At 50.1% G+C, this 15541-nt stretch overlaps 1 protein-coding gene across 2 annotated transcripts in view; it reads right to left on the bottom strand.

Annotated features, from left to right (window-relative positions):
- Positions 1-15201, bottom strand: part of FH (fumarate hydratase) — a 61987-nt gene extending 46786 nt beyond the window's left edge. For both annotated transcript variants that reach the window (XM_066595997.1, XM_066595998.1), the window contains exons 1-2: positions 14937-15201; positions 893-1027 (exon numbers count right to left, since the gene is read on the bottom strand). In XM_066595997.1, coding sequence (XP_066452094.1) covers positions 893-1027; positions 14937-15041 — 240 coding nt within the window. In that variant the 5' untranslated portion in view covers positions 15042-15201. The remainder of the gene's footprint in view (positions 1-892; positions 1028-14936) is intronic.
- Between the last annotated feature and the right edge of the window lie 340 nt (positions 15202-15541).

The raw sequence follows: 15541 nt of genomic DNA, 5'->3' as shown, positions 1-15541 counted from the left end.
AAAATTCCAAGGAATCTCTGGCCCAAAAGGCAGTCTGTAGCCAAAAGATCAATCCAGAAACCTCGGAACTAGCTGGGGGAATGTCCAAAGTGCATATCACTCTATGGAGCTGTCTGAAGCAAAGTCCACTATAGACTTCATTACAAAATCAACCAGAGTGAAAGTTAATTTGCTTCATTGTGTTGGCAAACAGCGATCTGTGTGTTAACCCTGTACTGGGGACTTCACTGTCACCTAACCTTTGGACGATCCCCATACAGGATTGAAACGCGTGGTATCCCGTTTGCCCACACAATAGAGCAACTGTTCACAAAGTCTACCAAGGTGGAAGTTGAGGAGTAGTGAAGTCTCTAGCTGATATCAGCAGGCAGCGTGAGTGATATTTTCTTTTCAAATCCCCTTGCTTTTGGAAGTTTCAGGCAAAAGCAATCTACTGGGAAAGGATCTTTGCAAGGGTGGTTTTAAATCTGCGGCAGGGATTCCGCTCTGTTCGGGGCCAGGAAAGGGGAATCCCCACGGCCGAACAGTTCCTTCTCTGGACAGTACCGAACAGTGTCGGGCAGACCCAGTTTACTATACTGGGGTCCACCCACTTTCTGGACAGAAGAGGTTCTGGAGGTTCTGACACAGCTGTGAAAACAGCCTACGATATGCAAACTTTTAAACAGTCGGTTGCGTAAATGAAACACACACTTTATGAGCAGTTTTCTTTTGCAAGTTGTATGTGTTACACTACTTTCAATATTTTCAAATCCTACCCCGTTCCTGCAATCTTATGAAGATGCATTTACAAACATGAACTCTCATTCAGGGATTACATGCACATGTATGTTTGACAAAGTCTAAGCATATTAAACATAAGCAGCTGAATAGCTTCACTTCTACTACTCACTGGCATTTGCTCCGTCACTCCTCCAATTTTGAAGTTCATTGTTGACCGAACGGTTTGTGCGCCATAATATTTATCATTGGGGACTTTCAGTTCGCCAAATGTGTCAAATTCAATTCTATAAGAATCAGAACTGGCCTGCAATTACAATACGATTGCAATTACTTAGTGCTTAACCAGTAAACGACGAGTTCAACATAACAGAAGCATACATGTCAAAAAATTAGAGGTACTCCTATAATTGTTTTCGCTCGAAGTCTCAGAAAAAAAATGGATCTTCATACATTATTCATCTGTCACAACAAAGAAAAGGAAATCTATAGGAGAAAAAAAAATGGTCCCGACTCTAATCCTACCATTTCCACAGTTATGGGGTTGTCCGAGAAATTGGGGGGGAAAAAAAAAAAAAGTCAAAAAAACCCAGTGTATACCATAGAGTAAATGGGTCCCTGAACAGCCTTAAAGTCCATTTACACTGAAAGATGATCGCTCAAAATAGTTTGGAGCGATCACTTTGCATAAACTCTTAAGTAGCCAATTAGTAACATTAAAATTTATTAGCGTTTAAATGAACGCTCCTGCAGTATGCAGATGACAGCAGGAGAGCTGTTATCTGCAAACAGCTGCTTTGTTCTCTGAGCTGTCTCTGGTATCCCACTAGGAACTCAGAGCGGGATACCAGCTGAAAGAATACTATCAGCGGTATCCTTGCTGAGAACTCACCCTGCGGCGCTGATAAGGCTCATGGCCCTTAAAGTCAGCAATGAATGAATAGTGCACGATAGGTGCACATTTACACACAAAATGGGCCTTTACTCATTTCAAACTGCTCGTTTGGTCTAGGGGACAATCACTGGAGAATAAAAATGGCTGTTAAACACAGAGTCCATCCAGGTAGCGTCAGGACAGAAAGCTGGGCACCTAAGGGTCGTTTAACACAGGACAACTGTCGGGGGCTTCAACACACAACAGTTGTCACATCAGAAATCACTCCTGTGCTTTTATTTGGGAGCGAGGATTGCTCAATGAATTGAGGCGGAGTGAGCCGGAGGCGGCTCTGGCTGCCCACCTGCATTTATAGTAAGACAGGCATTTGTTCATAGATGGACTGCCTGATTACACAGGGCGCTTATTGCTTGACTTTTATGCCTGCAAAAACTGAGTGAGGAACATATACGTGCACGCATATCTCAGTGAGCCCGGCCTTAGGACTTATTCAAACGCATTTGCGCTGCATAGAACCCATTGCTTTTAGCGAGTTCGTTCACATAAGCGTATTTTGAGCGCAAATTTTCGTTTGCGAAAAAAAAGCAGCATGTCCTATTTTGTGTATATTGCGTGTGAAAATGGCACATATTAAACTTAGTTGCCCATTGTATCTGCGCACGCAGATATGCAGGTCATGCATGTGCAGAAAAAAAAGTTAAATCCATGGTGTGGAAATGCAACCCCTATTGCGCAAATATGCATTGCAGATGCACACGTAAATACACTCATGCCAGTGTGAGGCCGGTTCACACCTGAACAATGCCTGTGACCGCTACCCCTGAACAGCGCTTGTGACTGCTAGGCTAGTTTCACGTTGCCATTATTTACGAGCATGTAATATAGCCAAGTGTCACAACCCTATTGAGCATCTACTGACCTAAACTTGGACCATCACAGGTATCTAGAACAAGTCAGTAGATCTGTAGCCACGCCAGAACACTTCTGTATTACAGAGGCATAAATGTCCCTGTGATGTGTTTGTGTGAGATGGGCCTCATGCTGTTGTGTTCCATGTTCTTGTGAGTATAACAAAACTTGTGTGGGGTTTTAGATTACCAATGATGCCTCACCACTAGGGGCTTCTTTCTTCTAACTTTCTCATCTAGTAATCGAAGATTAGAGTGCATGGCTTCTGGTGGTTACCATTAGTAGTCACATTGCTTTAGATAAGTTTTTTTTTTTTTTTACACCTACTGCTTCTCTATTGATTCCTTCATATGACCTCCAAGTTCTTTTGTCTCATAACATTTGGAGCTGCACGGTGAACGCTGTAACCGAGATGCCAGAAATGCTGTCACGTTTCCCCAAAAAATAAAAAGGGAATAAAAAGTCTTCTATATTGTGAAATGGAATGATATGAGAAAAAAAAAGTTCATCTTACAAATAAGTCCTCACTTAGCTCCATCAATAAATGTTCTGGGTCTCAGAATATGGCGACACAAAGCAAAAAAAAAAAAAGATTCTCTTCAAAATGTTTTACTAAATTTTCCAAACAATTAAAAAAAAAAAAATTAAAAAAACCTAACATAAATTTGATACAGATGCATCTTATTGACCTGTAGAATAATGTTATCATGCCACTTTCTGCACAGTAAACATTGTAAAAACAAAGAACAATCCCAATAAATTAGATAATTGCTGTATTATTTTCATGCCACCACAAAGAAATGAACAGGTTTTTTTTAGTACAAGATAAGGTACATTAAATGGGGCATTAAAAAACAAAACAGACTCATATGGCCATCTTCACGGAAAATTACAGCACAAAACAAGGGCTGCCAATAGTGATGGTGGTGTGAAGGGGACATCGGGCAAAGCTGACCTTGAAGAGGCTTCGAATTACTTATTCAATCACTCTAAAACTTAAGGTCCATTTACACGGACGAATGTCGGGCAAATGATGCCCAACGCTCGTCCCTGTGTCTCCGCGCTCCTGCACGGGAGCTAGCAGAGCAGGTTGGTTCTCTCCTCTCGCTCCCCTGCCCCCTCCATTCACATAACACCGCGGTCGTTCACTACTGAACGGCTGCTGTTTAAACTGAGCGGTTAACTTCATCACTGATCTTTTATGCTGCATAAACGATCAGCGATGAAGCTCATCGTTCAGCAGTGAACGGCGGCTGTGTTATGTGAATGGAGGGGGGGCGGGGGAGCGAGAGGAGAGAAATATCCTGCACTGCCCCGCCCCCCTGCTGGTCGCTCCGTGAGCGAGACAGCTCTGCTAGCTCCCGTGCAGGAACACAGGCGCGAGAAAACACAGGGACGAGTGTTGGGCATCGTTTGCCAGACATTCCTCCTGTGTAAAAGGACCTTTAGCTTGTAAATTGTTCACTTTGTGCTTGCTTCCATATTGTGTAACGGACGTACCTGGGGCAGAGTACATCTGGAGCTAATAACCAGCTCAGGTGCATATCCAGAACACAGGTCACACGATCAAAGATCACAATACAGCCCTGTGCAAACTAATGGAAGGCAATACACTCTTGTTGAGGCTGCTCAGTTGCCGTAACACTGCCCAAATGATTAAAAAAAAACAAAAAAAAAAACACACCCTATCTCAATGGATTTCTTGTGATCACTGTGTTGTGGTAGCTTGAGAACTGCAACATGATTTTTATTTTTTTTTTAATGAAGAAAGTTGTGTGAAGTCTTGTTTTTTTGCATGACAAGCTGTAGTTTTCATTAGTACCATTTTGGGGTCCATACAAATTTTTTGATCCTTTTTATTAATTTTTTGGGGAGGCAAAACGAATAAAATTTGCATTTTGCCTCCATTAGCTTGTGATGTTTGGTCGCACATCCTGTGTTATGACCAAAGTTGCCATGTTCCCTGCTTCAGGACAAGTCTACATGTTGAGGATAAACTGCATATTTTGCAGTGATTTTTACAAAGCAGCATAAAGTTTGACTGATGTGTGACCTCCGAGGCCCAAAGCTCTAACCTTTTCTTGGAAACTTTTGAGAACTTTTTGTCCGTCTTCTCACACACAGCAAACATTGACGAATCTCAATTACAGAATTGCTTCAGAAATTCCACATAGTTTATGGTACCAGACGAGTGGAGGACAACTCAGAAATCTCTCAAGTTTCCAAGAAAAGGTTGGGGCTACGGGCCTGGGAGGTCACACATCAGCCAAACTTTCTGCTGCTTTGTAAAAAACGCTGCAAAATCTGCGGTTTCTCCTCAACTTGTGCGGAATTTTTTTTACACAACGAATCTGCAGTGTGTCCGTTATGCCGTGGATTTCAGTTGCGAAATTGGCCACCGCCGAATTCCATCTCGATAGGGTTAGTAGAAACATACTGACTACAGGTTATATAAAAAAAAGTATGGAAAAATATACATTTAGGAAAGTTTCAGAATGTCCTATAAATGTTCATCTAAGCCCCTATTTATCAGAAACAATGATTAGGATGTGAGACGGAACTTATTGTATCATAATGGTGATGAAAACCTTGATTTAACCCTTTCCAATCCAATTTCTATCCTGTTTTCCTAGGGGGGTTATTCTTTTTCTGGTGTTATACAACGATGCTATATGCTAGCTAAAGCCAGTACTGCATAAGGTGACACGTTGGATAGGCTCCAACAGCAGAGAGGCTGGCAACATACAGTAAGAGAACCCCAACAGACGTCTTCCAACATCGGCGCTGTACAGCCTTAAATCATAATGTCTTCAGAGGTCAGACAGAGGATTGGAAAGGGTTAACCATTATAAGCCGGCTTCACACAGCTGCATATTTTCACACCTGCGTGTCTTAGGCTGGGTTCACACAGGGCGTATTCCTGTCGGAAATCTCGCGGTTTGGCCGCAGCAAAAACTGTTGGATTTCCGCTGGGAGAACCGCCACGTTTAAGCCGCGGCGGCTTTGAAGCGGCCCAGCCGCTTGCTCTTCCGTTGCGGCCGGCACTCCCATAGAGGAGAGCGCAGCCGCAACGTAAATAAACAAAAAAAAAGAAAGTAAATAGACATGCTGCTTTTTTTTTAAACCGCGGCTGCGGCGGCTTTGAAGCGGCCCGGCCGCTTGCTTTTCCATTGCGGCCGGCTCTCCCATAGAGGAGAGCGCGGCCGTAATATAAATAAACAAAAAAACGACTGTAAACAGACATGCTGCTTCTTTTGAAACCACGGCTGCGGCGGCTGCAGCCGCGGTTTCCACCGGATTTACAGCAGCGGATTAGCCGTCCCGTGTGGACGAGATTTCTGAGAAATCTCATCCACATGGCTGGCTAATCCCGAGATTAGCGGCCACAGGCGGTTTTGCCGCGGGCGGATCTGCTGCGGCAAAACCGCGGCAAATCCGCCCTGTGTGAACCCAGCCTTACTGTATTTTTTGCATGCACAATGCACATGCACAGCATATTTGCACACGCAAGCATGCTCCCATTGATTTCAGTGGGCAATTAAATTTAATTAGTTTAATGTGCTATTTTAATGCGCAATACTCGCAAAAATAGAACATGCTGCATTTTTTCTTTGCGCAAATAAAATGCATGTGCTAGAAACGCACGTGACCAAATCCATTAAAATCAATAAGTTCTATTGCGCAAATACAGTCGTGTGAATAAGGCCTGAATATACTAAATAAACATGAGTCACAGGCCGGGCTCACATGGCCATAAGCAGAAGACGCTCTGGAACGGTTGTGATCTCACGCATGCTGTCATGTGCAGTCCACCATTTTTTTGTTTTGTTTTCTTTTTGCTTTTTTGTCTACATTTCCCGTGTCATTGCATATGGACACATACATGTGTGCCCATAGAGAACAATGGGCTCTAGCTCACGCACATACGCTGTGAAATAGAACATGCTGCATTCTTTTTTGCACTCAAAAATTAGGCAATTTCGCTCGCTAATGTGATGGGAACTGCATAAGGCAATGTAATTGATGGACTGTGAGTTAGTGTATAGGCCAATTTAGACAACGATTATCCCTCAAAAGATCTCTTTTGAGCGATAATCGTTGTGTCATTTACACCACAGGATGATCACTCAAACATTGAGCGATCAACCTGCGCTCCGAACGGAGGATGCAGAAGACAAGCGGGGTGTCCCCACTTGTCTTCTGCATCCAGGTGTTCCCCGCTCAGAGCGCCCAGCTGTTATACAGCCAAGCGCTCTAAGCAGAGGATGCAGAAGACAAGCAGGGTATTCCCGCTTGTCTTCTGCATCCAGCTGTTTCCCGATCAGAGCGCCCGGCTGTTATACAGCCGAACGCTCTGAGTAGAGGATGCAGAAGACAAGCGGGGTGTTCCCGCTTGTCTTCTGCATCCAGCTGTTTCCCACTCGCAGCGCCAGGCTGTTATACAGCCAAATGCTCCGTGCGGGGTATGGAGAACACAGCTGGACCGCTCTGTTCTTCATACCCAACCTGTCATCAGGGAGCAGGATACAGCTGAAACAATAGTATCAGCTGTATCCCGCTGTGAATCCCTGATAAGGCTTATCGTTGTCTTTCAGCATGCTGAAAGACAACAATGAGCAACAGCTTAACAAAAACTGCACAATGTCAGTGCAGTTAGGGCTCCTGCACACTTGCGTTTTTCTTGTGCGTTTTTTTCACGCGATTGTCAATGGGACTTTCCAATGTTAAAAACGCATTGCACAAAAATTGCAACGCACAAACTTGCGATGCGTTTTTAATATTAGAAAGTCCCATTGACAATCGCGTGAAAAAAAACGCACAAGAAAAATACGAGTGTGCAGGAGCCCTTGCACACAACGATTATCGCTCAAAAGACAGCTTTTGAGCAATAATCGTTGTGCCTAAATGGGCCTTATCACACGGGCGTACAGAACACCGCGTAATACTTGGTAATGATAGGCCTGTGAGAATCCGACCATATATGAAGGAGTCAGAATTGATGAGTCGGAAATTTGGCTTATGCCCCTTTTTCGTTCGAAGAAAAAAAATTTGTTGGATTGCGTGAATTTAAACAATAATTGTGTAAATGCAGCCAACCATTGAATTCTAACTCATCATTCACTTCTCTTCATCCCGTCATTTTACGCAGACCTAAAAATCATTATTTACTCGTTAACAAGTCGTTGCGTGCAAACAGCGATCGTTTAGGACGGTTTCACACGACCAGGTCGGATCCCGCAGCGGATTCCGGCTGTGGAGCCGGACGATGTCCCCACGTACCTGTGGCTTCTGCATTGCATATCACTGCAGCGGCTCGCCGTCGGTCATGCACAGTACTGATTTTTTTCCTTCAATATTTGTATTTCCTACACAGTCGCCTAGCTCTGACGCAGGTCCCCGTGGCCCATACACAATGTTAATTACGTACGTGCTGTGGGTCAGACAGCCTTCATTGATTTCTATGGAGGCCATCCATGCAGAGTCTGCAGCAAAACAGAGCATGCTGGAATTTTTTATTCACCCACCTGCTGAAAGGGCTGCATCTGATTGGCTGAGGGCTCAGCCAATAACAGGCAGCGCTTTGCCATTCATTGAATGAATCGCTAGGCTAGGGATGATCTTCAGGGAAGGGCTTATATTTAAAGCCCTTCCATAAAAAAAAAAAAAAACCACTGCAGGGGTTGCCGGCTTCCCATTGCTTTCAATGGGGACGCCAGTAGCAGCAGCGGCCGCATTGAAAGCAATGGCAGAAAATCACGATCCTCTGCCACAGCTGTGACAACTGTGGCAGGGGATTCTTTACTCCCTGCAGGGAGTGCCATCATTACTGAACACCGACAGTACTGTCACAGAGTTCAGTAACAAGGGGACTCCTAACGGGGAATATTTATGTGCGGCACTGACCTATGGTGCATGCATGTCCTATCTTTTACAGGTGCGCGTGTTTGCCAGCCTGTATAACACTGACGTGAAAACACCATTAGGCATCAATGGTTCTAATAGATGTGCGGTTTTGTGCGCACGTATGTATGCACAAAAATGCACTCTTCTGAATGAGGCCTCATCCTGCAAATAGAAAAAAAGAATTTTAAAACCCTCACACAGCACCATTGACAAAAAAAAAAATACAGGAGTCTGAGTGCATTGATAAACTGAAAAAATACTTTCAAAAAAAGTGAAAAAGTTTAAAAAAAACAAAACTAGCTATAAATTTGGTACTGCTGTAATCGTACGGCCTGCAGAATTAATGTAAGATTAAAGGGGTGGTCTCGCGAAACCAAGTGGGGTTATACACTTCCGTATGGCCATATTAATGCACTTTGTAATGTACATTGTGCATTAAATATGAGCCATACAGAAGTTATTCCACTTACCTGCTCCGTTGCTAGCGTCCTCGTCTCCATGGTTCCGTCTAAATTCGCTGGCAGCTTGCTTTTTTAGACGCGCTTGCGCAGTCCGGTCTTCTCCATTCAGCACGAGCCGCTTCAGTGTGCTCCCCGCTACAGCTCTTCTGCGCATGCGCAGACGAGCTGTCACTGCTCGGGAGCGCGCTGAAGCGGCCATTCTGCACCATCCTCTGTTAGAGGAAGGTGCAGAAACTGGAGCTGCCCAGCGGAGAAGACCAGCCCAGCCCAGCAGCCCCGAGAAGCCTCCCAGGTAAGTGATGGGTCGGGGGGGGGGCTGCCGCTGCGCCGGGCTGCGCCGGGGGGGGCTGCCGCTGCGCCGGGCTGCGCCGGGGGGGGGGCTGCCGCTGCGCCGGGCTGCGCCGGGGGGGGGGCTGCCGCTGCGCCGGGCTGCGCCGGGGGGGGGGGCTGCCGCTGCGCCGGGCTGCGCCGGGGGGGGGGCTGCCGCTGCGCCGGGCTGCGCCGGGGGGGGGCTGCCGCTGCGCCGGGCTGCGCCGGGGGGGGGCTGCCGCTGCGCCGGGCTGCGCCGGGGGGGGGGGGCTGCCGCTGCGCCGGGCTGCGCCGGGGGGGGGCTGCCGCTGCGCCGGGCTGCGCCGGGGGGGGGCTGCCGCTGCGCCGGGCTGCGCCGGGGGGGGGGGGCTGCCGCTGCGCCGGGCTGCGCCGGGGGGGGGGGGCTGCCGCTGCGCCGGGCTGCGCCGGGGGGGGGGGGCTGCCGCTGCGCCGGGCTGCGCCGGGGGGGGGCTGCCGCTGCGCCGGGCTGCGCCGGGGGGGGGGGGCTGCCGCTGCGCCGGGCTGCGCCGGGGGGGGGGGGCTGCCGCTGCGCCGGGCTGCGCCGGGGGGGGGCTGCCGCTGCGCCGGGCTGCGCCGGGGGGGGCTGCCGCTGCGCCGGGCTGCGCCGGGGGGGGCTGCCGCTGCGCCGGGCTGCGCCGGGGGGGGCTGCCGCTGCGCCGGGCTGCGCCGGGGGGGGCTGCCGCTGCGCCGGGCTGCGCCGGGGGGGGCTGCCGCTGCGCCGGGGGGGGGCTGCCGCTGCGCCGGGCTGCGCCGGGGGGGGCTGCCGCTGCGCCGGGCTGCGCCGGGGGGGGCTGCCGCTGCGCCGGGCTGCGCCGGGGGGGGCTGCCGCTGCGCCGGGCTGCGCCGGGGGGGGCTGCCGCTGCGCCGGGCTGCGCCGGGGGGGGCTGCCGCTGCGCCGGGCTGCGCCGGGGGGGGCTGCCGCTGCGCCGGGCTGCGCCGGGGGGGGCTGCCGCTGCGCCGGGCTGCGCCGGGGGGGGCTGCCGCTGCGCCGGGCTGCGCCGGGGGGGGCTGCCGCTGCGCCGGGCTGCGCCGGGGGGGGCTGCCGCTGCGCCGGGCTGCGCCGGGGGGGGCTGCCGCTGCGCCGGGCTGCGCCGGGGGGGGCTGCCGCTGCGCCGGGCTGCGCCGGGGGGGGCTGCCGCTGCGCCGGGCTGCGCCGGGGGGGGCTGCCGCTAGGCCGGGCTGCGCCGGGGGGGCTGTCGCTAGGCCGGGGGGGCTGTCGCTAGGCCGGGGGAGCTAGCGCTAGGCCGGGGGAGCTGTCGCTGCGATGGGGGGGGGGCTGTCGCTAGGCCGGGGGGGCTGTCGCTAGGCCGGGGGAGCTAGCGCTAGGCCGGGGGGGCTGTCGCTAGGCCGGGGGGGCTGTCGCTAGGCCGGGGGGCTGTCGCTGCGATGGGGGGGGCTGTCGCTAGGCCGGGGGAGCTAGCGCTAGGCCGGGGGGGCTGTCGCTGCGCCGGGGGAGCTAGCGCTAGGCCGGGGGGGCTGTCGCTGCGATGGGGGGGGCTGTCGCTGCGCCGGGGGAACTAGCGCTGGGGAGCCGGGGGCTAGCGCCGGTTACCTGCTGTCTGGTCGGCGGCTGCGGGGCGTCTGGTCGGCGGCTGCGATGCGTCCGGTTGCCATGGAGACACAGCTGGCGGCGTCTCGGGAGCGCGCACGTCGGGCTGCAGCGAGCGACTGGGAAAGAGCCGGCGGCCATCTTGAGGAAACTTTTATAACTTGCTGAAACGCTGGAACGGTAAGTACGAACCAGCTAGAAATGTCATTTACAGGGGGGCTTAGTAATGTGTGTTTAATGGGGGGGACTGGGCAAAAAAAAAAATTAACTGCTTCCTCGAGACATCTCCTTTAAGGCTTCATGTCCACGGGGAAAAGAAGAATTAAAATCCGCAGCGGATTTTAACTCTTCTCCCGCCCACGGATCCGCACCCCATAGGGATGCATTGACCACCCGCGGGTAGATAAATACCCGCGGATGGTCAATAAAAGTGAATTAAAAAAAATCTGGAGCATGAAAAAAATCTGGACCATGCTCCATTTTCGTGCGGGTCTCCCGCGGGGACGGTTCCTGCAGGCTTCTATTGAAGTCTATGGAAGCTGTCCGGATCCGCGGGAGACCTAAAATAAGAATAAAACTTACCCGCAGCGGACCGTGCAGATCTTCCCTTCTTCGCGGCCGGATCTTCTTTCTTCGGCCCGGCGGATGTGCCCGGCGCATGCACATCCGAAGAAAGAAGATCTGGTCACGGAGAAGAGAAGATCTGCACGGACCCCTGCGGGTAAGTTTATTCTTATTTTCAGCGCTCATGTCCGCGGGGCAGGAGGGACCCGCTACGGATTCTCCATGGAGAATCCCTAGCAGGCCTGATTTTCCCCGTGGACATGAGGCCTTATACTGCACGGTGAACAGAATTAAAAATAAAAACAAGACAGAATTGCAGATTTTGTTCATCTTGTCTCTAGAAAAGAAGGAAGTGGAATACAAGATCAATCAAAATGTTATTAGTTATCAAAAATTGATAAAAGACGACTGGAGTTCATCTTGCAACAAATAAGTCCTCATAGAGCTCCGTCAATGAAAAAGTATAAATGTTATGGCTCCTGGAAGCATATTTGGGATTTCAGCCGCACTTAAAGGGGTTGTCCCGAGGCAGCAAGTGGGTCTATACACTTCTGCATGGCCATAATAATGCACTTTGTAATGTACATTGTGCATTAATTATGAGCCATACAGAAGTTATAAAAAGTTTTATACTTACCTGCTCCGTTGCTGGCGTCCTCGTCTCCATGGTGCCGACTAATTTTCGCCCTCCGATGGCCAAATTAGCCGCGCTTGCGCAGTCCGGGTCTTCTCCTCTTCTCTATGGGGCTCCGTGTAGCTCCGCCCCGTCACGTGCCGATTCCAGCCAATCAGGAGGCTGGAATCGGCAATGGACCGCACAGAAGCCCTGCGGTCCATGAAGACAGAGGATCCCGGCGGCCATCTTCAGCAGGTGAGTATGAAGACGCCGGACCGCCGGGATTCAGGTAAGCGCTGTGCGGGTGGTTTTTTTAACCCCTGCATCGGGGTTGTCTCGCGCCGAACGGGGGGGGGGGTTTAAAAAAAAAAAAACCCGTTTCGGCGCGGGACATCTCCTTTAAGCAGCGCTGCTGATTAGAGCCACCTGATTGGCTCTTTGGCACCACGTGACTACACAGCGTGCACGCGGATTGCCTTCAGCAGCCATGCACTACACACTACAGTTAAGCAGACGTGCACTACACACTACACTTCAGCAGCACGGGGTTAGGTTTAGGGTTACCTAAACACTAACCCTAAACACTAACCCTAACCCCGTACACGCTGTGTAGTCACGTGGTGCTGAAGAGCCAATCAGGTGGCTCTAATCAGCAGCGTTGCTTAAGTGTGGCTGAAATCACAAATATGCCTCCTGGAATGCAGACACAAAAGCAAATCTTAAAAAAAAAAAAAGTTAAAAACACGCTGTTTTTTGTGTACAGAAATATCAAAACACTGTACAGCTGGGTATCACCGGCTTCGTGCCGACCGGAGAAGAAGGTTATCACATGATTTATTCTGCACACTGAACGCCGTAAAAATTAAATCCGGAAAACAAGATGGCAGAATTTATTTTTTTTCTCCCAATACCTCTAAAAAGAAAAAAAAAAAAAAAGTTATACCTTATATGTACCCAAAAAATAATACTATTAACCCCTTAATGACATGGCCTATAGCGAATTTTTTTTTTTTTTTTTTTTTTAATGGACCCCTGCATTATGCCCTGTGAAAAAGAAAGCATTTGTTAGTTTTTAAAAAGCACATTGCACTTACCTGCATCAGCGTTCTGCAGCTTCTTCATTTCTTCTTTTAAAGATGGCGCCGCTGGTCTTCTCCCACAGTGCACCGCGGGTCTTCCCATGGTGCACCGTGGAGTTTCTTCTTCTGTCTTCCGCGTTCCACTGCCGATACAGCCACCTCAATGGCTGAGCGGCACCACGTGACGGAGGCGGAGCTTCAATGACGACGCGCAGACCAGCTCTCCGGCGCGAGCGGCCCCATTCACCAGGCAGAAGACCGCACAGCGCCAGCGCGTCTAAAAACGCCAGAAGACAGCGAAATTAGACGGAGCCATGGAGACGGGGACGCTAGCAACGGAGCAGGTAAGTGAATAACTTCTGTATGGCTCATATTTAATGCACGATGTATATTACAAAGTGCATTAATATGGCCATACAGAAGTGCTTAACCCCACTTGCTGCCGCGAGACAACCCCTTTAAGGACGCAACGATTTTTGGCGGATTTTCTTCTACGTTTTTCAAAAGTCATAACTTTTTTTATTTTTCCGTCAACGCGCCCGTATAAGGGCTTGTTTTTTGCGTGGCGAACTGTAGTTTCTATCGGTGCCACTTTTGGGTACATAGACTATATTGTAAAACTTTTATTTTTTTTTTAATGATAACAGGAAGAGAAAACGCATCAATTCTGCCATAGATTTTTTTTTGCAGCGTTAATCATGCAGCATAAATGACACAATCCATTTTTTCTGCGGGTCGGTACGGTTACAACGATACCAAAATTCTTGCATGTTTTTTAGGTTTTATTCCACTTTTCTGCAATAAAAACCCTTTTTTGGAAAAAAAAAATTTCTAAATTGCTGCATTCAAAGTCCTGTAACTTTTTTATTTTTCTAGGTATGGAGCTCTATGAGGGCTTATTTTTTGCGAGACGAGTTGTAGGTGTAATTGGTACCATTTTGGGGTACATACGGCTTTTTGGATCACTTTTATTGCGTTTTTAGGGAGACAAAATGCTAAAAATTTGCATTTTGCCTCAGTTTTTTTTTTAACATTTTTCTTTTAACACAATTTGTGTCCCTCTGTAGCACTTACAGTATAGCACTGGTGACCGCTGTGATAAGGCATGGCAGGGCTACTGCCCTGCCATGCCTTATCACTTATACAGCGATCACAGGCTATGGCAAGACAGGACACCAGTGTCTGGCGTCCTGTTGCCATGGCAACCATCCGGGCTCTCCGCGATTATATCGCGGGAGCCTAGTGACATCACAGAGGGAGCGCGCTCCCTCTGTGAACCCCTCCCATGCCGCGATCTACATAGATTGTGGTAGGGAAGGGGTTAACAGCAGGAGGCGCATCTCCGATGTCCCCCCCCTGCCCCCGCTGTTGCTATGACTGACAGCCGCCTCCCGCTGCGGGATAGCGCGAGATCACTTATGATCTCGTGCTATCCCCAGGACGTAAGTTGACGCCCTGTTGCGGGAAGTACCTCGCTGCCAGGACGTAAACTTACGCCCCGGAGCGGAAAGGGGTTAAAAAAGTACAGCTTGTCTCACTTTTAAAAAAAACAAAAAAAAACAAGCCCTCATACATCTATGTCGATAGAAAAATTAAAGTTCTGGCTCCTGGAATGTGACAATAAAAAAAGTTAAAAATTTGGTCATTAAGGAACAAAACAGACCGGTCACCCAGGGGTTCCCAACGCTACACACACTGCTCGGCGCTGCGCACACACTGCACGACGTGCTCCAGCAGCTCCCGGCGCTTTGCACACACACTCCCCGGCAGCTCCCGGCGCTGCGCACGCACACTGCCCGGCGCTCCTCGGCAGCTCCCGGCGCTGCGTACGCACACTGCCAGACGCTCTCCAGCAGCCGCCTCAGAAGGTCACCTTTGCAGAAGGCGCGTACAGAACAGCCGCTCTTACCATCCTGACTAGTGGGACAGTCCGCAGCGGGCCGCACAGCGCCGTCCTCCTGCCAGCAAACGAGAGACGCCTCACGAGCCGAAGGGTACACAAACAGCGATTCATGGCTACGTCCTCACTGCAGGAGAGGCCAGGCGCACACCCACCCACAGGCAGCCAATCACCAACCAGAGCGCTGGGGGGAGAGAGGAGAGCCGACAGCTGATCCACCAGGGGAGACAAATCGATCCCGATAAAGCAAAGCCATCCGACGGCATATTAGCCTTTTACTCCCCACTTCACGCGCCAACCTAACCGACGGCATCTGCGCAGAGTGGTGTCGTCTAGAATGGAGTTGCTTCTCGTAGGTCCTCCATACAGCCACTCCACTCTAGACTATGTCACTACTCAGACGAGCAAAGTGCAGTTTGCATGGCGCCAGTACAGACATACTTGTAAATGTCGCTGCAGACTTGTTTGATAGGCAATTTTTATGGTGTAAAAAGGGGAAAAAAAGGGATAAACACACAAATACACATCAAAGTACCATTTAACCCCTTCCCGCAATCCGCCATAAGGGCAGAGTGGACATTGTGTCAGGCTTAGGCATGGTGAGAATCCGCTGT

This window comes from Eleutherodactylus coqui, chromosome 3, assembly GCF_035609145.1.
Source record: "Eleutherodactylus coqui strain aEleCoq1 chromosome 3, aEleCoq1.hap1, whole genome shotgun sequence".
Taxonomy (NCBI): domain Eukaryota; kingdom Metazoa; phylum Chordata; class Amphibia; order Anura; family Eleutherodactylidae; genus Eleutherodactylus; species Eleutherodactylus coqui.
Note: the sequence above shows the minus strand (reverse complement) of the source record. Positions and strands in the feature narration are given on the sequence as shown.